The sequence below is a fragment of the Crotalus tigris genome, unplaced genomic scaffold (genome assembly GCF_016545835.1).
Source record: "Crotalus tigris isolate CLP2741 ecotype Arizona unplaced genomic scaffold, ASM1654583v1 scf7180000019599.1365583, whole genome shotgun sequence".
Taxonomy (NCBI): domain Eukaryota; kingdom Metazoa; phylum Chordata; class Lepidosauria; order Squamata; family Viperidae; genus Crotalus; species Crotalus tigris.
Genome location: NW_024097615.1, coordinates 621490 through 648642, shown reverse-complemented (window position 1 = coordinate 648642; position 27153 = coordinate 621490). Strand labels below are relative to the sequence as shown.

At 44.5% G+C, this 27153-nt stretch overlaps 1 protein-coding gene across 1 annotated transcript; it reads right to left on the bottom strand.

Moving 5' to 3' along the window:
- Positions 1-650: 650 nt before the first annotated feature.
- On the bottom strand, positions 651-22340 carry NAPEPLD (N-acyl phosphatidylethanolamine phospholipase D). Its single transcript, XM_039363810.1, has 5 exons — positions 22168-22340; positions 14246-14537; positions 7637-8283; positions 5804-5918; positions 651-2223 (listed from the first exon to the last, which is right to left on the bottom strand). The coding sequence occupies exons 1-5, from the start codon at positions 22209-22211 to the stop codon at positions 2095-2097; spliced, it is 1227 nt and encodes a 408-aa protein (XP_039219744.1). The 5' UTR covers positions 22212-22340; the 3' UTR covers positions 651-2094.
- Between the last annotated feature and the right edge of the window lie 4813 nt (positions 22341-27153).

The following is a 27153-nucleotide window of genomic DNA, read 5'->3' as shown; positions in this document are numbered from 1 at the left end:
CACAAATTTTGACCACATGACCCTGGGGGATGCTGCAAATGGTGTGAAATGTCAAAGTAATGATTTAATAGCTAACCAGCTTATGTAATGTAAAATGTAATGATGGGGATGACTCAGCAGGGTCTGTGTCCCTTTAACAGCCTTTTTATAAAAGGGAAGGCTCTGCTGATATGTTCTCTCTCTTCTGTTTTCTGCTGTAACTGCTGTGTGTTGGATCCTGCTGGATTAACGTGTATGTATATTGTTCTCGGTGTATGATATTGTAGATAGTGTAAGATAAACCGCCATTTAATATAGACCGCTGTTGACTGTGTTTACTGTTGGGTTATCTCAGCGCAATAAGACTGCATGCTCTGACATGAAATACTGTCAGAAGTTACCTTTTTTCAGCGCCGTTATAACTTCAAACCGTCACTAAACGAACTGCTGTGAAGTTGAGCTCTATCTGCAGCAGTTTCTGATTTAGATTTTCCCTACAGCAACGACACTCTTGGGATGGAAAAAAAAAAAAAAAACCAGGATTGGGATAAACTGGCACTGCCATTTTTTCATTCCCCAGTGGAGGATTCGAACTCGGAACTCCGTTTTTAATCCAACACCTTAAGTACTATCTCAAATAATCTTTTGGTTAATAATGACAACACGTTAAGAACATTCTGGGGGCAAGAATTTATTGTCAAAGTAGCAGGTTCACACACAAGCCCGTTGGCTCATATTTTTAACGCCGAACAAATTCATCCATCAGTGATTTCAGTTTGGCAAGGAACCCACACGTGTTATTTCTACGTTGTGTTGTTAAAATTACTGGTTTTTGGACATCACCGTTGCCGTAAGGAAAGAAGCACCAACAAAATGAGCTGGAATAAAGACTTTGGAGAAACCAAAAATGTTCTTGTCACATCTGCCAATCATATTCTCGAACAACGGAAGTCTTTGGGTGAGGATAACAAGCAATTAAGCAGTGGCAGCGCAATGCAATACAAACACACGTTTGGGCCAGCAGCACAAATAAATAACAGGCATTTTTCATGTTAGAACTCTCGAAAAGGCACGTTTCAGTGGATAATTTCAAAAAACAAAGCTTCCACGTTTGCAAGTAAAGGTGTATAAAGCATTCAGTAAAGATCTGGATTTCCTCTTAAAATGTGCTTTAACAGCAACTATGTTGGAAGACTCCTTGCAAAGCCTACAATTCAACCCCTCTGAAGGCAACAAGCACAACCTCTGGGTGAGAACTTTGCTCAACTGTATTTAGGGCGTACGTGAAACTTTAAAAATATTGTCATGTTAGTATTCATATTTTTTTAAAAAAAAAAAACAGCCACGCTATAGAAACTTGTGTTCCAAGAAACGAACATGGCTAAATTGGCAATCCTAAACACCCTCCAGCTTGCCTTTTTAATGTAGGCTTTCTGTCTGAATAAACAAGCGTACAAAACGATGGATTGGAGTGAAGTCTTTGAATCATCATCACAGCTAACCCCAAAATTCAGATTTCAGCAGGCTGGGAAATGTTTCCGATTCATGTATAAATCCAGCACCCAGTTCTAAATACAAAGGTGTTGTTTTGGGTAGCCTTAAATTTTTATCCCAATAGCTTCACACACTTCTCTTTTGTTCCTTTCTTGATTAGTTAATGAGTGGGAGATAACCTGCGCCAGGTTAAGTCTCATCAGCATTGATCTGCACACAGTCAGTTTGCATATTAATGGCCGGGTTAAAATTTACATTCCATCTTTTTGCATGCAACCAGGCCCTGCCAAGGATTGAACACATGCTCTTAAGAGTTTCTGGATAGGAATAAATTCTCAGCAGTTCTTTTGTACCTTTTCCATGGCAAATGATTACAGTTGTACAAAGGTTAACTTCCCTGTTTACTTAAAACTTATTTGTAGCTCAGTTAATGCTCTCCACAGTTAATTCGTTCATCAAAAATCATGTTACAAAGTCGGTGTGCAAGATTTTAAAGACTGTTAGAATTAAACACGCCGGAGATCATCAAAAGCCTATCTAATTTTTGTTTTACAAAAAATATTCACTCTTATTTTTTTTCCCGCCCCCAGTTATGGTTAATAAGAATTTTTTTTCCTGTTTCTATTCAAATCCGTGATCGTTAATATTTAAATCTCGCGATTCTCCATGGTTCAGAACAAAGAAATCTTCTGTTTGCAATCCGTATCTCTCAAGAGCTTCTTTCAGTTTAACAGGTGGCTCTAAGTAGTACTGCGAAGAAAAACAGGAAATGCCAGATTAGACATAAATTAAGTTCTCAACATTAAGAAAACCAAAATCATGGCATCCGACCCTCTCAATTCCTGGCAAATAGATGGGGAAGAAATGGAGGTAGTGACAGATTTTATCTTCCTGGGCTCCAAAATCACCACAGATGGGGACTGCAGCCAAGAAATTAGAAGACGCTTGCTCCTGGGGAGGAAAGCTATGGCAAATCTAGACAGCATACTAAAAAGCAGAGACATCACCCTGCCAACAAAAGTGCGTATAGTCAAGGCCATGGTTTTCCCCGTTGCAACGTATGGCTATGAAAGTTGGACCATAAGAAAGGCTGAGCGCCAAAGAATGGAGGCCTTTGAACTATGGTGCTGGAGAAGACTCCTGCGAGTCCCCTGGACTGCAAGGCGATCAAACCGGTCAATCCTAGAGGAGATCAACCCTGACTGCTCTTTAGAAGGCCAGATCCTGAAGTGGAAACTCAAGCCCTTTGGCCACCTAATGAGAAGGAAGGACTCACTGGAGAAGAGCCTGATGCTGGGAAAGATGGAGGGCAAGAGAAGAAGGGGACGACAGAGAATGAGGGGGCTGGATGGAGTCCCTGAAGCAGGAGGCGTGAGCTTAAATGGACTCTAGAAGATGGTAGAGGACAGGAAGGCCTGGAGGAACGTTCATGGGTTCGCGATGGGTCGGACATGACTTCACTACAACAACAACAACAACAGTTCTGTGTGGAATACAGTAACTATGGACTCAAAATCAAATTAAATGTCTATGGAGATTCTCAGTCATCCAGGTCAAGGTTTTCCCAAAGACGCCTTTTCAAAAGGCAACTGGACTTTCTTGTGTTTCTTTTGAAGGCATTTTGCTTCTCGTCCAAGAAGCTTCTTCAGTTCTGTCGTAAGGTCTGTCAGAAATCAGAACTGCACTAACCAAGTTCAACCTTGCTTAGCTGTATTGGTGATTTGGCAAGCACTGATACAGATAGAGAACACCTAAGAACATAGCAGATCATCAGAGCTGGAAGGGACCTTGGAGGTCTTCTAGTCTAACCCCTCAAACAGGAGACCCTATACCAGGGGTAGGCAACCTTGGCTCTTTTATGACTCGTGGACTTCAACTCCCAGAATTCCTGAGCCAGCCTGGCTCAGCTTGGCAACTCTCCCTTTGCCCTCAGCGTGGCTGGCTCAGGAATTCTGGGAGTTGAAGTCCATGAGTCATAAAAGAGCCAAAGTTCCCCACCTCTGCCCTATATCAGGGGTCCTCAACCGTGGCAACTTTAAGACTCGTGGACTTCAACTCCCAGAATTCCTGAGCCAGCATGGGGGAACTATGGCCCCTTCATGACTTGCGGACTTCAACTCCCAGAATTCCTGAGCAAGCATGAGGGAAACTTTGGCCCCTTCATGACTCGTGGACTTCAACTCCCAGAATTCCTTAGCCAGCATGGGGGAACTATGGACCCCTTCATGACTTGTGGACTTCAACTCCCAGAATTCCTGAGCCAGCATGAGGGAAACTTTGGCCCCTTCATGACTCGTGGACTTCAACTCCCAGAATTCCTGAGCCAGCATGGGGGAACTATGGACCCCTTCATGACTTGTGGACTTCAACTCCCAGAATTCCTGAGCCAGCATGAGGGAAACTTTGGCCCCTTCATGACTCGTGGACTTCAACTCCCAGAATTCCTGAGCCAGCATGGGTAAACTTTGGCCCCTTCATGACTTGTGGACTTCAACTCCCAGAATTCCTGAGCCAGCCTGGCTCAGATTGGAAACTTCTCCCTTTCCCCTCAGCGTGGCTGGCTTAGGAATTCTGGGAGTTGAAGTCCACGAGTCATAAAAGAACCAAGGTTGCCTACCCCTGCCCTATACTATTTCATACAAACGTGTTCTTGATACATCGCATGATATCAGTCAGAAAATGTCCATACTCTAGTAATCTAGAAAGTTAGCGCTGTAGATTATATTATTGCTGAATTTGTCACAACCTTGGTGGTCTAGAGCAGAGGTCCCCAATCCCTGGTCTGTGGACCGGTACCGGGCCGTGGCACGCCAGCAACCGGTCCACACAAACAAGCAAAGCCCCATCCGTGGGAAACAGGCAGCACACAAAACCACGTACTCTCCGGTCCACGGAAAAACTTTTCTCCACAGAACCGGTCCCTGGGGCCCAAAAGCTTGGGGCGCTCTGGCCTAGAGACTTAATTTTAGTACCTACTCATGTACCTAAAATGAATGATCAAACGAACTCAACAGAATTAAAAATGGCTTGCATCCATAAACCAATGAATGCAGTGACTCACTCTCAAAATGACGATGAGCATATCTCAAGACCTGTTGATCCGACAACTGTGTCAGCATCATTTCTTTTCTTTTTTTAAAAATATGTTTTTATTGGTTGTTGTTTCTTTACATATCACCATCAATATTTGGTAAACAGTGTGTTGTCTGGGTTTGTATTTACAAATAATAAGTTAGTTTCTATAGTTCTATATTCCACACAATAGCTTTCCTTAATTTTCGTTTCTCCCAATAATATTCTCTTTTATCAACTTTAAATTAGCACATTTCTTGATAGTTTTAGAAGATAACGATTAAATTTCTATCAATATCCTCCACCTCATCATTAAGTTTCTTTTCTGATTAATCATCTAGGTCAGCTTATCATACATCCTGTTTTTAGAGTTCTCATTTAAATTTATTCAAGTTTTACTTGTTAAAATTTTCTTAAAGTTAATTACACTTATGTATTGAAGTCTTTTTCCTCCTATGAACCATCCCAACACTTAACAATTTCTGTTTCATTTTACCCGAAATGGCTCATTTCCATTATATTTTTTGCCATGTTACAATTTTTTAAAATATTAAGGCCAGCCGACTTGCGTTCCAAATCTTTTTTTAAAAAAAAAATCTGGAAGCAGTTCAAAAAGAGGAAAGGGCGCAAACGTCCATAATGGGACAAACTAAGGAGATTATCTTTGCGAGTAATGTTCAAATTGGGGGGGGGGCACGATGGCTCAGTGGTTAAAGACGTTGAGCTTGTCAGCTGGAAAGCTAATAAGTTGAGGTTTGAGACCCCAGCGCTGCGGGATGGGGTGAGCTCCCATCCCCTGCTCCAGCTCCTGTCCACCCAGCCATTTGAAAGCATGCAAACGCGAGTAGATAAATAGGTACCACTTTGGAGGGAAGTAGATAAATAGGTACCACTTCCATGACCTCTTGACATATAGACATGCCGGCCACAGGACCACCAAAGTGTCTTCAGACAACCTGGGTTCCATTGGCTAAGAAACGGAGTTCTCTGGAGTCAAGACACGACTGAAATTTACAATTACCTTTTTTTAAATTTTCAAGCGTCCATTATTAGGTGCAGGAACTTCGTGCATATGGATTTAAGATAGCATCAAAACATTCCACAGGCGTGCCAGCTCAGGAATTCTGGGAGTTGAAGTCCACGGGTCATAAGAGGGCCACCGTTCCCCCTACCCCTGTCCTAATTGCTGAAGTGAAATGTGAAGTTGTGGTTCTACGTCCTTCCATTTTAAACCAAACATTTAATGAGTTCTACATACCTCATTTGCTAAAGCAAAGGTTCCCCAGTGAACGCCGATAGACTTCTTGGCTTGTACATCGATGTGGATCCGCACTGCTTCTTCGGGATCGACATGCTGATATTTCATAAACCACCTACCCCAAAAGAAAAAGAGAAAAAAAAAGTGTACGTAATTTCCTGGATGGTTACCTTGACAATTTTGGTTTCCTAATGGTGTTTGTACAAACTTGGTGCTTGAATTACAACTTTTTTTTTTTTTTCTGGCCAACGTAAAATCTCCCAGGGGTTTCCTTTCGTTTTGCATCGCTATAGATTTTCCTGGCTATTTTTCCCTGCTACTAAGAAGAATTGCCTATTCATTCGTGAAGCTGCCTCAAGGCGAAATGCAAATCCCAAGCCGTTTGCAAAACACCTCACAGATTACATCTACCGCAGTTCCTCTCTACTGTCTTGCTCTCAACCCCTCCCTTGTTCATCGTTTAAGTAGTCTCACCTCCCGCGTCTCTTTTTAATTCAGCCTTCCACAACTTGGCACCCTCAAAACGGGTTGGGACTGTTTGAACCCAGAATTTGGCAGTTTCGACCTATCTACAGGAGAAAAGTGCCCTGGATTGTGGGTTTTCATTGTAAGGACTTGGGAAGCTTCCTATATACTAGATAATTGGCTGTAGAAGAGCAGGCTAAGCTGGAAGGTGGAGGTAAACGGGTCATCAGTTTGAGGTCCTTGCGTTGTCAACAACAACCTCCCCCAATTTAGCTTTGACTGTTAGTTGACCAGATTCTTCTATATAGGTAGCTGAATAAACCTGTGTTTTGTATCCATAAAGGTCCTGGTTATTTGCGCCTGACGTTAATCTCCTGCTCTTCTACACTGGCACTGATAGAGAGTCCTCAATTACATCCATTCTTTAATAAAAGTCGGTGGAGATTCTCCAGGTAGATCCTGGTTGTCCCAAAGATGCTTTTTTCAGGAGGCAACTGGACTTGTTTTTCTTTGAAGATGTTTCGCTTCTCATCCCAGAAGCTTCTTCAGCTCTGACTGGATGGTGGGGAAATGGAAGGATTTATACTCCTTGCAGAAAAACTGGTCATTTGCATTCTTTCAGAGAGTCGTTGAGGCCACTTGGAGGCTCACCTGTGTCCTGAAGGTCACAAGGGTGGTGCAAATGGGTGTGGAGCCTTCTTAGAGGCAGGACACAGGGCAGAAAACATGTACGTAGCCAAGGTTTCAGAGCCTCAGGTGACTCTGAAGACACAGGCAAACCTCCAAGTGGCCTCAACAACCCTCTAAAAGAATGCAAACGACCAGCTGTCTGCAAGGAGTATAAATCCTTCCGTTCCCCACCATCCAGTCAGAGCTGAAGGAGCTTCTGGGATGAGAAGCAAAACATCTTCAAAGAAAAATAAGAATGCCCAGTTGCCCCCCGGGACATTCTTTAGCAAACATTCAAAGTTACAATGACACTGAAAAACAGTGCCTTATGACCGCTTTTTCACACTTAGGACCACAGCAGCGTCCCCATGATCATAATTTGAGTGCTTAGCAATTGGCGGCTATTTATAGCGACGGCAGCATCCCGGCGTCACGTGATGATCACGTTTGACTTTCCCAGCCAGTTTCCAACACGCAAAGTCAAATGGGAGGCAGGGGAAGCCAGATCCGCTGAACAACCACACAGCTGTGCAATTCACTTAACAACGGTGGCAAAAACGGTCCTAAAATGGGGCATGGCTCAGTGAACAACTGTCCGGGGTTAGCAAGGGAAATCTGTTGTGGGTCATTGAGGACCCCCTGCCTCTAAAAAAACATCAGTAGGCTTATAGTTTGCCCTCCGTGCCTCAGATCTCCCACCTTGGTTCGTAGGCGCCGATGGGAATCGCTGCCAAATCGAACGGCCCAAACCGCTTCCCAATTTCCTCGAAGGCAACGCAATAACCGGTGTCTCCGGCGAAGAAGAACCGGTTCCAGGGACCCAGAACAGACCAGCTGCCCCAGAGAACTTTGTTTTCATCTCTGGCACCCCTTCTGGACCAGTGTTGTGCAGGCGTGAAAACAAAGGTGACGGCGTCGCGGCCAGGAATGCAGTTTTCTCCCCACCAGTCTAGCTCGATGACGTTCTCACAGCCACACCTCTGCATCCAGTCCAACAGGCCCAGTGGCACGAACCATCTGAGTTCACTGCCAAAGCGCGCGTTTAAACCCAGGACGGTGGAGTAATCCAGGTGGTCGTAGTGGTTATGGCTGATCAAGACGGCGTCTATTTTGGGCAGTTCGTCGATGGTGCACGGAGGACCCCGGAAACGTTTAGAGCCCATAAACTGCACCGGGGAGGCCCGTTGGCTGAAGATGGGATCGGTAAGAAAGGTCACGTCATCCATTTCGACCATCACCGAGGCGTGTCCGAGCCACGTTACTCGCAAACCGTTTCCCGTCTTCTCGAAGCGTTCAGGGTTTTGGACAAAATAAGGGGTTAACACCGGAAGGTACATGTCAAGGACCTAGCCAGGGAAAAAAGAGAAAAGGCAAGGTCAGAAAACAGGTCCTATTTCCAAACGACCAATATTATACGTCTTCAATCAATCAGAATAAAACTGGAAGGGACCTTGGGGTCTTCTAGTCCAACCCCCTGCTCAGGCAGGAAACCCTATACCAGTGGTTCTCAACCTTTTTAATGCCGTGACCCCCAACCGGTCGTAAGTTGAGGACTACTCAACCGGTCGTAAGTCGAGGACTACTCAACTGGTGCAGCACCGTTTGCAGAATGGGACTTTTGGCGGGCTCAGCAGGGCAGAGACAGCCTGGACAATTCCTATTGGCTTTTGAAAGCCAATAGAATTAGACTCTATTCAAGAGAGTCTATTCTATTGGCTTTCAAAAGCCAATAGAATAAAAGGGAGTAGCACAGCTAAGGAAAAGGGGGAAAAAATGGCGGACTGCGTTGTTTGGCGACCCCCGTGAAATGGTCGTTCGACCCCAAATGGGGTCCCGACCCACAGGTTGAGAACCACTGCCCTATACCCTTTCAGATAGGGGGTTATCCAGTCTTTTCTTAAAATCTTCCAGCGATGGGGCAGCCACAACTTCTGGTGGCAAGCAGTTCCACTGGCTGATTGTCCTCACTGTTAGGAAGTTTCTCCTTAGTTCCAGGTTGCTTCTCTCCTTTATTAGTTTCCATCCATTGTTTCTTGTTTCTTGGAAAATAAATTGACCCCCCCTTCTTTGTAGCAGCCCCTCAAATACCGCAATACTCGTAATCCTTTAAGAGCTTTACTCTAACTTGGTACAGTATTAGCTCAGCTGCAGAAGTGTGTCAGTGTACACCTACAATTACCCAGCTTGAGTGTAAGGCCAGCAGCAGATGCTCCAAAGCTGGGAGCATTAACAAACTGATCACAAAAACAATCATTTGCAGGAAATGGGCAGATTGCCACATTTATGTGTACCAACAAAACTCCGTGGAAAAACATCTGATTTAATTTAGGACACAAGGAAACAAGACAAGCAGCGGGGGGGGGGGGGGGGGAGGGAAAGAAAAATAAAGTTATATACCGGCACTAGCAAATTAGCATCAGCCTGGGAGTTAAAACCATAGCATGTATTTCAATCAAATTGAACACGAATCTTGCTGACAGTGGTATCATCAATGCTGCTAACATCGGATGTTTTTGCATTGACAACAGATGGAGATGCAACCCTTTTCTTCTTTTATTTTACTCTTAGAGCTAGATGATGCTAGGGGGAGGAATGTGCATGAGAGTTTAGCTAGACATAACAGTACTGAACCTAGCGTGAGAACCAAGGTTATTGAAATAAGAGATGATAAGAATTGGTGGCTAGAGAACTGGGAGGGAAGCCTGCATTTCAAGCTAATTGGAGAATGTGATTTATGACTGTTAATTGGAAGAGGGAATTGTGCTTTGATACTATGTGCTCAGGAGAGGGGAATTCAGTTCGACCGTAGTAAATACGAGCCGGTGGCCAAGCATCCGAATTTGGGAATGGAAAAAAAATGGGAAAGCAGCGTCCTGCCACATGCGCTGCCCTCTTTTTTTTTTTATACACACAACCAAATGATAAAAGCAGGGGCACCTCCTTGTATTTGTCATTTGGGTGAAAGAAGTCAAATCCGGGTTTCCTTACAGCGGGCGATGGGCCAAAAAACGTGGAGATCAACACTGACCTACAAGCAGTCCTCGACTCACAGCCGCAATGGAGCCCAAGTTTTCTGTCGCTAAGCAAGACAGTGGCTACGTGAGTTTTCCCCATCATCTGATGACCTTTCTTGACACAGGGAATCAGGGAATCTCTGCAGGGTGTTAAGTTAGTAACATGGTTGTTAAGTGGATCCGGCTTCCTCCAGTCGCTGTCCTCCTCCTCCATCATTCCACAAACCCTACTCCCTTCTAGCTCTGATGATGTTCCCTAGTTTGAGTAATGAAACATCTACAGGAAAACAACCCAGCTCAGAGAGCACCAAGGACTCCATAGTCATTGTCATCCTTGTCCTCCTCCATCTCCACCTTCTCCTCCTCCCCCCCTTCCTCCAGTACAACCACCACCATAAACCCCCCACCCTTCTAGCTCTGATAATGTTTCCTAGTTTGAGTAATGAAACATCTACAGGAAAACAACCCAGCTCAGAGAGCACCAAGGACTCCATAGTCATTGTCATCCTTGTCCTCCTCCATCTCCACCTTCTCCTCCTGCCCCCCTTCCTCTAGTACAACCACCACCATAAACCCCCCACCCTTCTAGCTCTGATGATGTTCCCTAGTTTGAGTAATGAAACATCTACAGGAAAACAACCCAGCTCAGAGAGCACCAAGGACTCCATAGTCATTGTCATCCTTGTCCTCCTCCATCTCCACCTTCTCCTCCTCCCCCCCTTCCTCCAGTACAACCACCACCATAAACCCCCCACCCTTCTAGCTCTGATAATGTTTCCTAGTTTGGGTAATGAAACATCTACAGAAAAACAACCCAGCTCAGAGAGCACCAAGGACTCCATAGTCATTGTCATCCTTGTCTTCCTCATCCTCGTCCTCGTCCTCCCTCTTCTTCTTCTTCTTCTTCTTCTTCTTCTTCTTCTTCTTCTTCTTCTTCTTCTTCTTCTTCTTCTTCTTCTTCTTATTCTTCTTCTTCTTCTTCTTCTTCTTCTTCTTCTTCTTCTTCCTTCTTCTTCTTCTTCTTCTTCTTCTTCTTCTTCTTCTTCTTCTTCTTCTTCTTCTTCTTCTTCTTCTTCTTCTTCTTCTTCTTCTTCTTCTTCTTCTTCTTCTTCTTCTCCTCCTCCTCCTCCTCCTCCTCCTTCTTCTTGTCCTCCTCCTCTTCCCCCTCCTCCTCCACTACAACCACCACCATAAACCCCCCACCCTTCTAACTCTGATAATGGGCAATGAAACATCTACAAGAAAACAACCCAGCTCAGAGAGCACCAAGAACCCCTCATTTCCACCCTGGGCTGCAAATATTCTCCTTTATTGAAACTAAACTATTGTCTTTGACAAACCTGGCATCCCAAACTCTTTAAGAAGGACAAACGTGAACTTTTTCTTCACCTCTGCTTTGATATCTCCCCCCCCCCTTTCATAAACATGACAGCTGGTACGTTTGTGGAATCGGGATCAGAGGCTTTAGCTGTTCCTGAGCAATTCTTAAAGAGCTTTTTCACTTTAGGCAGGCCTGAACTAATCTGGATGCTTAAATATGCTTGCCAGGAAAATTCAACACATCAGCAAAATTCCTGCAGCTGCTTAAAGTCGAAGAACATCATGCCCTAATACCTATGTTAATCTTTCAGACGCCACAACCTTTCTTTGCCCTCCTGCAAAAGATTAAAAACTGCTCCACCTTTGCAATTTGGCTGAAACAACACGCAGAGGTGAATCCGGGCTGCCAGTCACTGCTCTTATAATTCTATTTTGAGCTTCAATTATAAAAGTCAATTATAAAAGGCAAGGGGCTGGCGTGAGTTGGTGCTGTCCCTGGTTGGCCGGGCAGTTGATTAGGATCCTGAGGCCGATTGTAGGTCAGTGTGTGTGTGTGTTGATGGAATTGTTTGTGGAGTTGTCAGGCTTCGATGCGCTCATGAGCGTGGCAGGTGGTAGCGTGGCAACGAATTATTTGGAAACCAAGCCACAAGCTTGGAGAACGAACCTCCACCCTCACCCCGAGCTGCAGATATTGGCCACTATTGAAAAAACAGCATTTCTTTCCAGTTTCCAGGAAAAAATTGGTCATAGTGGACAATGAATTCACTTAACAACCAAAGGGTTGGCTTTATGACTGTGGCATTTGCTTTACAATGGCTGCATTCCCTAAACGGGGGGGGGGCAACCTTGCCTCTTTCATGACTCGTGGACTTCAACTCCCAGAATTCCTGAGCCAGCATGGGGGAACTGTGGCCCTTTCATGACTCGTGGACTTCAACTCCCAGAATTCCTGAGCCAGACACGTGAGGGGAAAGGGAGAGGTTTCCAAGCTGAGCCATGGTGGCTCAGGAATTCGGGAGTTGAAGTCCACGAGTCTTAAAGCTGCCAAGGTTGAGGACCCCTGATATAGGGCAGGGGTGGGGAACCTTGGTTCTTTTATGACTTGTGGACTTCAACTCCCAGAATTCCTCAGCCAGCTATGCTGAGGGGAAAGGGAGAGGTTTCCAAGCTGAGCCATGCTGGCTCAGGAATTCTGGGAGTTGAAGTCCACGAGTCTTAAAGATGCCAAGGTTGAGGACCCCTGATATAGGGCAGGGGTGGGGAACCTTGGTTCTTTTATGACTTGTGGACTTCAACTCCCAGAATTCCTCAGCCAGCTATGCTGAGGGGAAAGGAGAGGTTTCCAAGCTGAGCCATGCTGGCTCAGGAATTCTGGGAGTTGAAGTCCATGAGTCATAAAAGAGCCAAGGTTGCCTACCCCTGCCCTAAACAAATACTGCATATATATATATATATATATATATATATATATATATATATATATATATATATATATATATATATATATATATAGATATATATATATATATATATATATATAAAATAAAATCAACTCGTGTGACAACTCAGGTTACAACCGTCAGGACTTTACGATCCTAAATCCTAGAATCCTAGATCGGAAGGGACCTCGGAGGTCTTCTAGTCTAACCCCCCCTGCTCAAGGCAGGAGTCCTTATACCATCCCAGCCAAATGGTCGTCCAGTCCCATTTTTGAAAACCTGCAGTGAGGGAGCATGCCCCTCTCAATGACAGTCATAAGTCACAGACTATGAATGCTTACATTTTAAAAAAATATATACAAAATTACAGACAATGCAGGATCATCTCTTGTTTCTACAGTGCTAGAAAGTATTGGCTATGCCAGGGGTCTTCAAACTTGGCCCTTTTATGACTGGTGAACTTCAACTCCCAGAATGGCTGGCTGGGGAATTCTGGGAGTTGAAGTCCACCAGTTATAAAAGGGCCAAGTTTGAAGACCCCTGGTCTGGATCCAAGCCCGCAGTTTCATCAAAATGTCCGACTGAGGAATTCTGGAAGTTGAAATCCACCAGTCCTAAAAGGGCCAAGTCTGAAGACCCCTGGTCTATGTGACATTGAGCAATATATTCTGATGAAGCCACTGCAAGTCAGAAAGCGGTTGGTAATATCTTTCATTAACTACATTAGATTTAAAGACCGATCAAAGAAATGCATTACTTATATCGTAACCTCAATCTGAAGAAATGTGTGCTTCCTATCGAAAGCAAGAACACAACTCAACAAAATGCCCATTTTTCTCTCTTACCAATGATAGGTTTCCTGGATTCTAAAGCCACAAAATAAGATTCTAGAATATCAAAGAGGAAAAAAATACATAAACCAAATACGTCTTGGACTGCATTATCAATTATTTAGGAAAAAGGATATTTGCTAAGTTTATTTACATACGGTGCTGGATTAGGAGTGTGTGTTGCATTTGCCCTTAAATCGCTGCGTCTGCTTCACATATTAAATCATTTTAGGGTGCAATTATAGTTGACCATTCAATTGTAAAGTTATCGTCTCCTTCTTTGCCAATTGCCTTTCCCAATAAATCAGTGGTTCTCAACCTGTGGGTCGGGACCCCATTTGGGGTCGAATGACCATTTCACGGGGGTCACCAAACAACGCAATCCGCCATTTTTCCCCCCCTTTTCCTTAGCTGTGCTACTCCCTTTTATTCTATGGGCTTTTGAAAGCCAATAGAATAGACTCTCTTGAATAGAGTCTAATGCTATTGGCTTTCCAAAGCCAATAGGAATTGTCCAGGCTGTCTCTGCCCTGCTGAGCCCGCCAAAAGTCCCATTCTGCAAACGGTGCTGCACCAGTTGAGTAGTCCTCGACTTATGACCGGTTGAGTAGTCCTCGACTTATGACCGGTTGGGGGTCACGGCATTCAAAAGATTGAGAACCACTGCAATAATTTGAAGCACGGTAACCGCGAATCGTTTACCTGTTTCGAACTTGGGACTTTACTGTGGTCCTTTTCTAAAAAATACCACCTCAAGATATTTGGGATGGTCAGTGGTCTCCACGTCGGCCAGGGGTTCATGAATCTTCCATCTTTGCTTTTCTTTGACTTGGTCACATCTTCCTCCAGCCGATAATCCAACCGGAAGCTTTTTCTAGACGTCCTGGACGAATCGCTCCCTCGGGAACCTTGATTTGAATTCTGACGTTTTCTTACTTCTCTTTTCAAGCTTGGATTGCAAGGCTGTTCTTCGTCCATGTCATTTGGTGACGAACTACGGGGGGGGGGGGGAGGGAGAGAAAAGAAAAGTTAATTCTGTTTCTTAATTGGAATATTAAAGGAACGGGGGTGGGGGGGAATCCCAGACGTACCCTAAAAACATCTCCCCTATATCTGCAAACTTTTCCTCCACCTTTCCACGCCTACAACGTTTTAAGAGCAGGCCTTGGCATGCAGACGTTTGAATTCCTTTAATAAACTGAGGACCAGGAGCTTGTTCTGGCTGGTAAACAGGGTCGGCTTTTTCTTATGGCTGGGTTACAGGAAGAGAAGCTTAAAGCTCTCACTGAATAACAAGCTCTTTGTGAAGTTCACCATTTTATAGGAAGCTAATTAAAATACCAATGTGCACTTACATAGCTTTGTCTCCTTCATGTGTTAAATTATTTTAGGGTGATGTTATATTTGATAATTAAACTATAAGTCATCCTCTACTTATCTGCAGGCTGCATTTTCCATAAATTTAAGCACAATAACCGCGAATCATCTACCTACTACTCAATATTACCTATTGAGGGACGTAGCACCCTATCTGGCAATCCAGTGCATTTTTTACTTGCAATAGTAAATGGAGAGTTATGGGGACACGAGGAAAGTCGAAGAGAGAAATTAAGCCTCAGAAGAAACATCCCATAAAATAAATTTCTCTCCTGCCTCCCCAGGAGAGAGACCAAATAGTGACCAAGTCCTCTCTGGTTTTTTATATATATTTTTTTGTCAGCAGCCCAGAGTCACTGAGAGCGAACGGGCAGCCATTTAAAATTTCTAAATAAAAATAAAATAAAATAACAAGAGATATTTATGGCTTGCCAAGGACCTTACACCCCCATACGCAGCGCGTTCACCCTTTTCATCTCGGAGAGGAGCGTTGATTCCAGAATTGTTGTTGTTTTTTAAAAAAAAAACCAACTCAGCAAATTTGGCTCGTTTTTTGGAATTAGTAAATGTTTTCCAGCAGTGGACTCTGTACGTCTGGGAGAAACCTTGTATTAAAATGAATTCGTGGTCCTCTGTCGACATCACAAAAAATGTTGCGCTGGTTGTTAATGCAGAAATGACAAAGGCGTCTCTGGTCACCACCAGCTTGTAAAGTTGGAGCAGGCTATGATTAGAACAAGAACGTGATAGACAAGCACAGAAAGGTATACAGGTAACCCCTGACTTACAAAAGTTCATTTAGTGACCGTTCCAAGTTGCAACGAGGCTGAAAAAAGCAATTTATGAAAGTCTTTCACATTTACGATCCCCACGGTCATGTGATCAAAATTCAAACCGTGGGCAAACTGACTCGTATTTATGACGGCTGCAGTGCCCCGGGGTCACGTGATCCCTTTTTGCGACGTTCTGACAAGCAAAGCCAATGGCAAAAACGGTGTCCAGAGAAGCCAGCTATAATTCACAACAGTTTTAAAAAAAACAAAAACCCTCATCAGTCTGAAAAGATGCTAAAAGGCTCATTATTAATCTGGCTCTCCACCTACAACATCAAGGTAAATAGTTAATCTCACTCAACTGGAAGTTGAGGAATGTTGTCGCTACTAGTAGTCAATTAAGATCTTGGCTTTATTTAGCAAAGTATGCATTTCCTATTATTACACAGCAATTTGTAGCAAAAAGAAGTAGTTCCTGTCACCTGGCTGAACTAAAAGGAAGATCGGGGTATTTCCATTGCTTTGATTATAGTTCGCTCATTTTTCCTTCTCTTTGCTTCTTCCCATGGCGTGTGCAGTCATGTTTGTTCACACTTTAAACCAGTGGTTCTCAACCTGTGGGTCAGGACCCCATTTAGGGTCGAACGACCATTCACGGGGGTCGCCAAACGAGGCTGTCCGCCATTTTTCCCCCCCTTTTCCTTGGCCACGCCCCTGGTACCGGTGATGTATAAGTGGTTGGGGGTCACCACAACATGGGGAACTGTATTATGGGGTCACGGCATTAGAAAGGTTGAGAACCACTGCTTTAAACCCTGCAGGCGGGAATCTCCCAAAGTTTTGGCAGCCTCTCCCAAAGTTTTGGCAGCCTCTACTCCAGTGGTTCTCAACCTTTTTAATGCCGCGACCCCCAACCGGTCGTAAGTCGAGGACTACTCAACTGGTGCAGCACCGTTTGCAGAATGGGACTTTTGGCGGGCTCAGCAGGGCAGAGACAGCCTGAACAATTCCTATTGGCTTTTGAAAGCCAATAGAATTAGACTCTATTCAAGAGAGTCTATTCTCTTGGCTTTCAAAGGCCAATAGAATAAAAGGGAGTAGCACAGCTAAGGAAAAGGGGGGAAAAAATGGCGGACTGTGTTGTTTGGCGACCCCCGTGAAATGGTCGTTCGACCCCAAATGGGGTCCCAACCCACAGATTGAGAACCACTGCTCTACTCAGAAGCAAAGGGCTTGTACACCTAGTTTAAGCATCCCCCAATTCTTTTTTTTAAAAAAGGAGCCATTTCCAAGGTCATGTAACAAAGCCAAATGCATTCAGGGTGAACTTTTATCAGCCTGAGAAATTTCACAGCCGTGGATAATACATCCATAAATATGACTATGAGCCAGCAGTGTGCTGCAGCTGCCGAAAAACCTAATACCATCCTGGGTTGTATAAACAAAGAGGCATAGAATCAAGATCACACAAAGTGGCAAGGTGACAAGCAACAGGGAGAAAGCAGAACTATTTAACTCCTTTTGGGCATCTATCTTTACACAAAGGGAAAAAAAAACCAGACCAACCTATCAAAAACAGTACCGTAAAAAAACAGATTAGAAACACAAGTTAAAATAGGCAAGAAAATGGTAAGTGAGCACCTGTCCAGCCTAGACCAAATGGATTACACCCCAAGATTCTCAAGGAACTGGCAGATGTGATCTCAGAACCACTGAACTATATTTTTCAAAGATCCTGGAGCACTGGGGAACGACCAGAGGACTGGAAAAAAGCTGATGCAGTTCCCATCTTCAAAAAATGGAAAAAAATAAATCCAGGAAACTACAGACCTAATAATAATTTTTAAACCTAGCGGTTTAAATTGTTGCAGTTTGCAAGGTGCCTTTATACCATATTAAGAGTCCACAAAGCTTTAATCAGGGGGCACAAAGACACATTAAGCAACAGGTTTTTTGTTGTTTTTTTTTGGATGAGAGCCCAGAGAACACAAACACACAAGCAAGCTTTTATAGTCGCCCAAAGAACTGCAGCGTGGCACAACCGCATTGTCTAATACATGAATTGTTCCATATTGGATCTTCTCTTCCTTAATCTGGAAGTTTACTGCTTGCAATTTATCTTACATATATGAAACAAAGCATCCATTATGCAATGCAAGCACACTACAGAGAGCGATGGAAATCTACAGCATTCATAATGAATTTTTTTTTTAAAAAAAGGGGAAGGTTTTTTTTTTTCTCCGAGATCTTTTCCAGAAAGAAAGAAAACTTGTGTTAGTAAGCGATTGGACGACCATCTGTCTGAAATGGTGTATATATAGGGTCTCCTGCGTGAGCTGAGGATTGGACTAGAAGATCCAAAATAAGGGTCTACATTTCGGCAAGAAAAACCAAATGCACAGATATAGTACCTTGCTCAATAGTAGTAACTGTGAGAGGGATCTCGGAGTCCTAGTGGACAATCCCTTAAATAGGAGCCAGCCGTGTGCTGCAGCTGCCAAAAAGGCCAACACAGTGCTGGGCTGCATTAACAGAGGGATAGAATCAAGATCATGTGAAGTGTTAATACCACTTTACAAGGCCTTGGTAAGGCCACACTTGGAATACGGCATCCAGTTTTGGTCACCATGATGTAAAAAAGATGCTGAGACTCTAGAAAGAGTACAGAGAAGAGTAACAAAGATGATCAGGGGACTGGAGGCTAAAGCATATAAGGAACGGTGGCTGGAATTGGGGATGTCTACTTTAACGAAGAGAAGGACGAGGGGGGACATGATAGCAGTCTTCCAGTAACTCAGGGGTTGCCCCAAAGAAGAGGGAGTCAAGCTATTTTCCAAAGCATATTTTTACTGGGTTTGAAAAAAAATAAAACACCCGTTTCTTGCCCAGAATACAAATTTGGCAGGAGGGGGATTATGTAACCCTCTTCTGAAAAACTAGCCCAGCACATTTCCATGTCAACAAAGGAGAATGCTCGAACTATAGCAACTGAATGGATCTGCCTGCTTTTCAATCCTATTCACCAGCTAAAAACGAGACAGGTCTTGGGATAAAGAGTAAAAAAGAAAGAAAGAAAGAAAGGAGGAGGGCTGGACACTATGCATGTTAATATCTCAATTAAAGCACCCTTTTTCTTCCAGCATCTGACATACCAAATGGCTGTCGTTCCCAAACAATTATTTAGCAATCTGGACTGTAATTTATTTTTCTTTTTTTTAGAAAGCCACTGCAAATCGTACGGTTATCCTCCCAAATTGCTGAGCTACAAAGAAGCGAACTGAGCTCAAATTTAATTTTTAGCTTTGTTTAAGGCACAAATTAAGCAATCCCTCTGGGACAACCTTAATAATAATAATAATAATAATAATAATAATAATAATAATAGGTAGACAAATGCCAAATCCAGTCTGAACATCTGGCTGACTGTGCGATGATCCGTAATAATAATAATAAAGTTGGAAGGGACCTTGGAGGTCATCTAGTCCAACCCCCTGCTCAAGCACCGGATTTCTGCTCCTACTTTCTCTTCTCCAAAATTCAATTCCACATGAGCGAAAGACTTCCCACTGATAATAAGGAATCTGCAATAATTCATCTTTTCCCCTGCAATGGAAAAAGATCGCTCTATTTCCTTAAAATAAAAGTTCCTAAAACTTTCTTTTAATTTTCTTAATTGTCGGGAGAGGAAAGTTGCTTTGATCCGTTATCCTTTCTGATCTTCTTCCTCACCATCTCCGACTGCAGGAATAAACGCAGCCACTGTTTTGACTGACAAGAGAGGTAACGCATCCTTGTTCCAGTCTTGCCATGCAGCTAGTCCTCAGCGTACAGGCATTTATTTAGCGACTGTTAATGGCACTGCAGTACTTGGCTTAACAATCACAGCAAAAAATAATAATAAAATAAAATGTAAATTTGGACTTGACTCATTTTAACCACGGCCTTGCTTGGTGACAGAATTTCTCGTCCCGATTATGGCCATTAAATTGAGGATTCCCAATATTCTGCAAATCCTAGTCAGTGCCCAGAGAGTTCTATTATGGGGGGTCCAGAGGGGAGTTTACTACTGCAAGCCCCCATCTGCAACTCAGTGAAGACAAAAAGATTGATGAAATTTAGCTCATTAGCACCAGGCAGAATGTTATGTACGGCAGCCGTTGAAATTCCAAAATAATTCTCCTTTTTCAAGAGGCCACTGGACTTTCTTGTTTTTCTTTGAAGACATTTCGCTTCTCATGCAAGAATCTTCTTCAGCTCTGACTGGATGATGGAGAATGGCAGGGTTTATACTCCTTGCAGACAGCTGGTCGTTTGCCTTCTTTTAGAGAGGCGTTGAGGCCACCTGGAGGCTCACCTGTGTCCTGAAGGTCACCTGAGTGGTGCAAATGGGCGTGGAGCCTTCTTGGCGGCAGGACGCAGGGCAGAAAGCATCCTGTAGCCAAGACGCTTTCAGCCTCAGGTGACCCCGAGGACACAGGCAAACCTCCAAGTGGCCTCAACAACTCTCTAAAACAGTGGTTCTCAACCTTTTTAATGCCGCAACCCCCAACCAGTCGTAAGTCGAGGACTACTCAACCGGTCATAAGTCGAGGACTACTCAACTGGTGCAGCACCGTTTGCAGAATGGGACTTTTGGCAGGCTCAGCAGAGCAGAGACAGCCTGGACAATTCCTATTGGCTTTTGAAAGCCAATAGAATTAGACTCTATTCAAGAGAGTCTATTCTATTGGCTTTCAAAAGCCAATAGAATAAAAGGGAGTAGCACAGCTAAGGAAAAGGGGGGAAAAAATGGCGGACTGCATTGTTTGGCGACCCCCGTGAAATGGTCGTTCGACCCCAACTGGGGTCCCGACCCACAGGTGGAGAACCACTGCTCTAAAAGGATGCAAATGACCAGCGATCTGCAAGGAGTATAAATCCTTCGGTTGTAACTACGAACTGTTGTAAGTCGAAGACTTCCTGTTTCTCCATTTCCAATTCACTCGCTCCTCCACTGCCCCCCTTTTTTCCAAGGCCACGTGAGCCCGGTTCCCGAGTGACTCCCTCCACACGGGACGGCAGGTGGTGAGGAAGATGTAAGATAGCCCCGCACATCTGGGGAAACCTCTGGTACCTGGGAGCCGAGTGCAAAACCGGTGTCGGATCCCGTTACATGAGTCCCCCCCCCGGCCACGGCCCCGTCCCACCCTACGGCCATGGCTTCCCACGACAGAAGGGGCTCCTCGGGGTTGGGGCTCCCAGCGAGAGTCCCCAGGAACCGACCAGCTCCACAGAATGGCAGATGGTGGGAACTGTGGAGTGCAGGAAAGGCCCAGGAGGGCGGTGGGATTCGGGGGGCTCAGTGATGGAGGGGGAGGGCAGGGAAGGGGGCTCGGCAGCCGAAGGAAGGGGTGGAAGCCCAGCCTTGGGCGCCCTCCGCGGCAAAGGAACCCGAAAGATGCAGCTCTGCAGAGATCCCCTTTGCAAGGCGTCCCTTGATGGGATCCGGAGCGATCTCTGAGGATTCCCCCTCCCTGTGTGATCTCCTCCTGATGCCTAGCGATCTCTCACCTCTCCCGGCCAGGCTCCTGCAGAGCTCGCCTTTGCAAGATTTCCATTGATGTGATCCAGAGGGATCTCCCCGGATCTCCCCAGTGATCCCCTCCTGCTGCCAGGAGATCTTTCCCCTCCCCGGCAGGGCTCCTGCAGAACTCACACTTCCCTTGATGGGATCCCCCCTCCCTGAGTGATCCCCTACTGGTGCCCAGCGATCTCTCCCCTTCCCCGGTCAGGCTCCTGCAGAGATCCCCTTTGCAAGGCTTCCCTTGCTGGGATCTGGAGGGATCCCTCAGGATCCCCCCTCCCTGAGTGATCCCCTCCTGGTGCCTAGCGATCTCTCCCCTCCCCGGGCCAGCCTCCTGCAGAGATCGCTTTACAAGGCTTCCCTTGTTGGGATCCGGAGAGATCTCTCAGGATCCCCCCTCCTTGAGTGATCCCCTCCTGGTGCCCGGCGATCTCTTACCTCTCCCGGCCAGGCTCCTGCAGAGATTGCTTTACAAGGCTTCCCTTGTTGGGATCCGGAGGGATCTCTCAGGATCCCCCCTCCGTGAGTGATCCCCTCCTGGTGCCCGGCGATCTCTTACCTCTCCCGGCCAGGCTTCTGCAGAGATCCCCCTTGCAAAGCTTCCCTTGCTGGGATCCGGAGGGATCTCTCTCAGCGATCCCTCCTGGTGCTCGGCGATCTCTCCCCTCCCCCGGCCGGGTTCCTGCAGAGATCCCCCTTGCAAGGCTTCCCTCTCCGGGTCTCCCTTCCCCGAGCGATCCCCTCCCGAGGTTGCTTCCCGGAGATCTCCCCCCCCTCCTCCGGCTGGGCTCCTGCGAGGCTGCAGGGATCCCCTTTGCCAGGCTTCCCTGGCTGGGATCCGGAGGGATCCTCTCCGCCTCTCCCCTCCCCGAGCGATCCCCTCCGGCGGGGGGTCCCCGCAGAAGGCTCACCTCTCCCGGCGGGGCTCCCGCGGGGCTCCGGCTTCCTCCTCCATCGGCGGCCTCGGACGCCTCTGCCCGGCCGGCCGCCGCCCCACGGTCCCCTCGCCCGCCGGCCCCAGCAGCGCCGCGGCCAGAGCCAGGCAGGGCCGCCGCCTCCCCCGGCAGCCCGCCAGCCCGGCCCGGAGCAGCTCGGCGGGGCCCCCGCAGCCGCCACCCCCGCCCCGGCCTCGCCCCTGCCCGCCTGCCTTGGCCCGGCCTCCCGCCCGGGAACTCCCCTGCTGGTTGAGCTCTGCGGGGCGGATGCACGTCTGCACTGCTTACACGTGTCACCGGTTACAAGGGTCGTGGGAAAAGGGGAAGGCCTTCCCCCCCCCCCGGAAGGACGCTCTTCCACTTGCCCCCCCCCAATTCAGCCCAAGGTTGCGGAGACCTCGGTTGAGTGGGCGGTTTTTTATTAAAAAGTTTTACAAAAATTAACAAAATATACCCCAAACCCACCCCCCCACCCCCCCCTTCCCAGAGCTGCATACAGGGTAACAAATATAATAATCATAATCTAACTAACATTAACCAACTATGTAGATAAACAAATACAATGCACTTTAACTCCCTTTTAACACAGAATAAACAATTTGCAAATAAACTTAATCACATAAAATTAAAATCCTAATTCATAAACAATACAATATAATAAAAATTCCACTATACTAAACTATTAATAATAATAATAACGACAATAATAATATTCTAAAATTTATTCATAAAATAAATAGAACTTTTTAGTCCCATATTTATTCTGAATATAATCTATCCATCTTCTCCAAACCGAAATGTATCTTTCTTGTGAGTGATCCTTCAAACAAGCAGAAATCTTAGCCATTTCTGCTAAATTTGACACTTTAAGTGTCCATTCTTCTATAGTAGGCAAACAATCCTTCTTCCAATATTGCCCTACCAACAGCCTTGCTGCTGTTATTAAATTCAACAGGTTGAGTGGGCTTTGACCCCCCCCATTTTACCCCCTTCCTTCCCGTCACTAAGCGAATCGCTGCGACGGATCGGTTAGCCACCCGGTTGTTAAGTGAAACCCAGCTTCTCCTTGGATTTTGTTAAACTACAAACACCGTTAAGTTTAACACCGGCTTCCCCCCCCCCTTGACTTTGCTGGTCAGAAGGGGGCAGAAACGGGATCACGTGACACTCCCTCCCCCCCCCGGGGATCCTGCGACCGTCATAAACATGAGCCCTTTGCCAAGCCCCTGAATTTGGATCACGTTACCCTACAAAGGTTGTAACTGTGAAAAAAACGGCCCTAAGTCCCTTTTTTTTCCCCCAGGGCCATTGTAACTTTGAACGGTCACTAAACGAAGCGTCGTAAGTCGAGGACTACCTGTAAGAAGCGATCTGCCGATAAGGGACCGTGTTCCCCTTGCATCGTGTAAGAGGCTGTTCGGTTGGGGCCCTTTGGATGTTGGCTTGGAATGGAGATTTCAACTAAGTTCTATGTTATTTCTGCGGCAACGGATTAAGCTGCGATTCCATCTCTGGCGCTCAGCCAGAAAAAAAAAATTTATAACAGTTATAACGATTTATAACAGTTCATTTAGTGACCGCTTGAAGTTACAACGGCCCTGGAAAAAAGGGACTTTAACGACCATTTTTTACTTAACACATGTGGCGAGAAAAGCCATAAAATGGGGCAAAACTCACTTAACAAACCTCACTTAACAACATCGGTACCTGGATGTTTCTTTCTTGAGCTTTTTCTGTTTTTTCTTTTTTTCTGCTTATCTTTTAATTTTCTATTTAAAAAAAAAAATCAATAAAATTATACCTATGTGTGTATATGTATATATGTAGAAATCTAACACTTGAAGTCAAAAGTCACTGCTACATTTGATACCAAGTTAGCATACTAGACTGATTGTAGCTTTTTAGATATTTCTGGTATTAAAACATTAAAAGTGGAGGGAACGATATATAACTATCTTGCCATATGCTGAAATTGGAGATGCATCTAACCCAGTGGTTCTCAACCTGTGGGTTAGGACCCCATTTGGGGTCGAACGACCATTTCACGGGGGTCGCCAAACAACGCAGTCCGCCATTTTTCCCCCCTTTTCCTTAGCTGTGCTACTCCCTTTTATTCTATTGGCTTTTGAAAGCCAATAGAATAGATTCTCTTGAATAGAGTCTAATTCTATTGGCTTTCAAAAGCCAATCGGAATTGTCCAGGCTGTCTCTGCCCTGCTGAGCCCGCCAAAAGTCCCATTCTGCAAAAGGTGCTGCACCAGTTGAGTAGTCCTCGACTTACGACCGGTTGAGTAGTCCTCGACTTACGACCGGTTGGGGGGGGTCGCGGCATTAAAAAGGTTGAGAACCGCTGATCTAACCCAAATCACCAATAACTTATTTTTATTTGTTAAGTAGGCACAGTGCCTCTCATTTAATGATTTTATGAAATTTGAACCAGCTCAGCTGGAGTTTTATATCAGAAAAGTTACACTTGGCATCTAAACCTCAATATTCAAAGCTGATTATCGAGAGACAGAATATATGATCTTTTTTTAGTTTTTGCTATTCTGTACCCACCAGCTATTATACGACATCTATTAATTACATATATTAATAATTTATTATTATGACAATATATTAGTACACGATTGCCTGGAGTTTGGAAATGAGCTGGAATAGCTGTAATTAAGCCTTTGGATATTTGTAGGCTATAAATAATTAGTAAAACCATAAACATTGTTATAGCTGGTTGTGTAATTGCCCAAAGGACATTTTTAATGGAAACAATTAGGTGTTACTTTGCAAAAACCCAACATAAAAGTCTTAATGGTTTTAAAAAGAATATGGAGAGATGATTAGAAGGAAAGATTAAAAAAAAACAAGTACTTATTGTACATGTAACCATGGGGCAAGATTATTCAGCTGCTGCCGGGAAGTTTTCAGGAAAACAGGAATGTAGGCAGATTTATTTTATGAATAACATCGTGTATTCTTTACTTGCACTTAGTAACTTCACAGAACTAATCCGAAATGTATTTGAAATTCAGGTTTTATGTACCTTCTACCTTTCTTGTATAATGAAATTATCTTTATTTCTTTAGAAGGATATACAGAGAACACAAAGAATACAGGTATGTGTTGAATTACAACCACAGCTGAGGTCAGAATTTCTGTTGCTAAGCGAGGCAGTTGTTAAATGAGTTTTGCCTCATTTCACTACCTTTTCTTTTTGCCTCAGTAGTCAAATCGCTGCAGTTGTTCAGTAAATCATGTGTTCATTAAGCAAATCGGATTTTCACTTGTTGGAAACCAGCTGTGATCACACAATGCCGGGATACCGCAATTGTCATAAATACATGCCAGTTTCAATAATAAATATATTTTGCTTAGTTTAAACTTCCTCTTTATTTGTTTTGTTATTCTTGTAAGCCCAAGGCTGCAATGGGCAGCAAATAAGTTTAATTTAGTAATAATTTATAATATTAATTGGGATCTTAGAAAGTAATGGAAGAAAACATCACAATCTCTGTTGTTTTGCAGAAAAAAGGAGCTAAAATAACGAATGTAGCATGTTTGTAACATGAAACATTTTGCTTCTTTGAAACAATTTAACATATTATATAATCACGCAGCAAGCAATAGATAGCAATCAATCCGAATAGAGCTGGAAGGGACCTTGGAGGTCTTCTAGTCCAGCCCCCTGCTCAAGCAGACGACCATATACCATTTCGGACAAATGGTTGTCCAGTCTCTCTTTAAAAACCTCCAGTGATGGAGCGCCCACGATTTCTGGAGGCAAGGAGTTCCACTGGTTAATTGTCCTCACTGTCAGGAAGTTTCTCCTTAATTCCAGGTTGCTTCTCTCTTTGGTCAGTTTCCAACCATTGTTTCTTGTCCTGCCCTCTGGTGCTTTGGAGAATAATTTGACCCCCCTCTTCTTTGTGACAGCCCCTCAAATACCGGAATACTGCTATCATGTCACCCCTATTTCTTCTTTTCTCTAGACTAGCCAAACCCAAGTCCCTTAGCCGTTCTTCGTATGTTTTGGTCTCCAGGCCTTTGATCATCTTAGCTGCTCTTCTCTGAACATTTTCTAAGGTCTAATTTGTACTACGGTGACAGAATTGGTTGCAGTATTCCAGGTGTGGTCTCACTAGGGTTTTATAAAGCGGTATATATGAGTATTTATAAATAAGTATTTACAAATATTTTGCATGATCTTGATTCTCTGCCTCTCTTTATACAGCCCAGTTTTGCAATATTAATTTCATGGTTTTCCTAAGTAAAAGAACGAGGTGGCATATAAGGAACGGTTGCTGGAATTGGGTATGTCTAGTTTAATGAAGAGAAGGACTAGGGGTGAAATAATAATAATAATAATAATAATAATAATAATAATAATAATAATAATAATAATAATATATCAAACATCCACATGTCCCTATCCCAGGTCCTGGGTAAGGACTTGATAGGTAGACAAAATGCCAATTCCAATCTGAACATCTGGCTGACTGTGTCACGTGATCCATAGTAATAATAATAATAATAATAATTATAATTATTATTATTATTATTATTATTATTGGGGCAGCCCCTGAGATATTGGAAGACTGTTATCATGTCCCTCCTCATCCTTCTCTTCATTAAACTAGACATAACCAATTCCAGCAACCGTTCCTTATATGATAGCAGTCTTCCAGTATCTCAGGGGCTGCCCCAAAGAAGAGGGAGTCAAGCTCTTCTCCAAAGCGCCTGAAGGCAGGACAAGAAGCAACGGAGGGAAACTAACCAAGGAGAGAAGCAACCTGGAACTAAGGAGAAACTTCCTGACAGTTAGAACAATTAGCCGGTGGAACTACCTGCCTCCAGAAGCGGTGAATGCTCCAACACTGGAAGTTTTTAACAAGAGACTGGACAGCCATTTGTCTGAAATGGCGTAGGGTTTCCTGCTTGAGCAGGGGGTTGGACTAGATGACCTCC

Bases quoted from the DNA above. Each gene is read 5' to 3' on its own strand.
- NAPEPLD (XM_039363810.1), bottom strand. From the start codon at position 22,211: ATGGAGGAGGAAGCCGGAGCCCCGCGGGAGCCCCGCCGGGAGAG. The intron at 8,284-14,245 runs GTAAACGATTCG...TTCCCTGGCTAG, and splicing joins AAGTCCCAAGTTCGAAACAG to GTCCTTGACATGTACCTTCC. The intron at 5,919-7,636 runs GTGGGAGATCTG...CTTTTGGGGTAG, and splicing joins ATCGGCGCCTACGAACCAAG to GTGGTTTATGAAATATCAGC.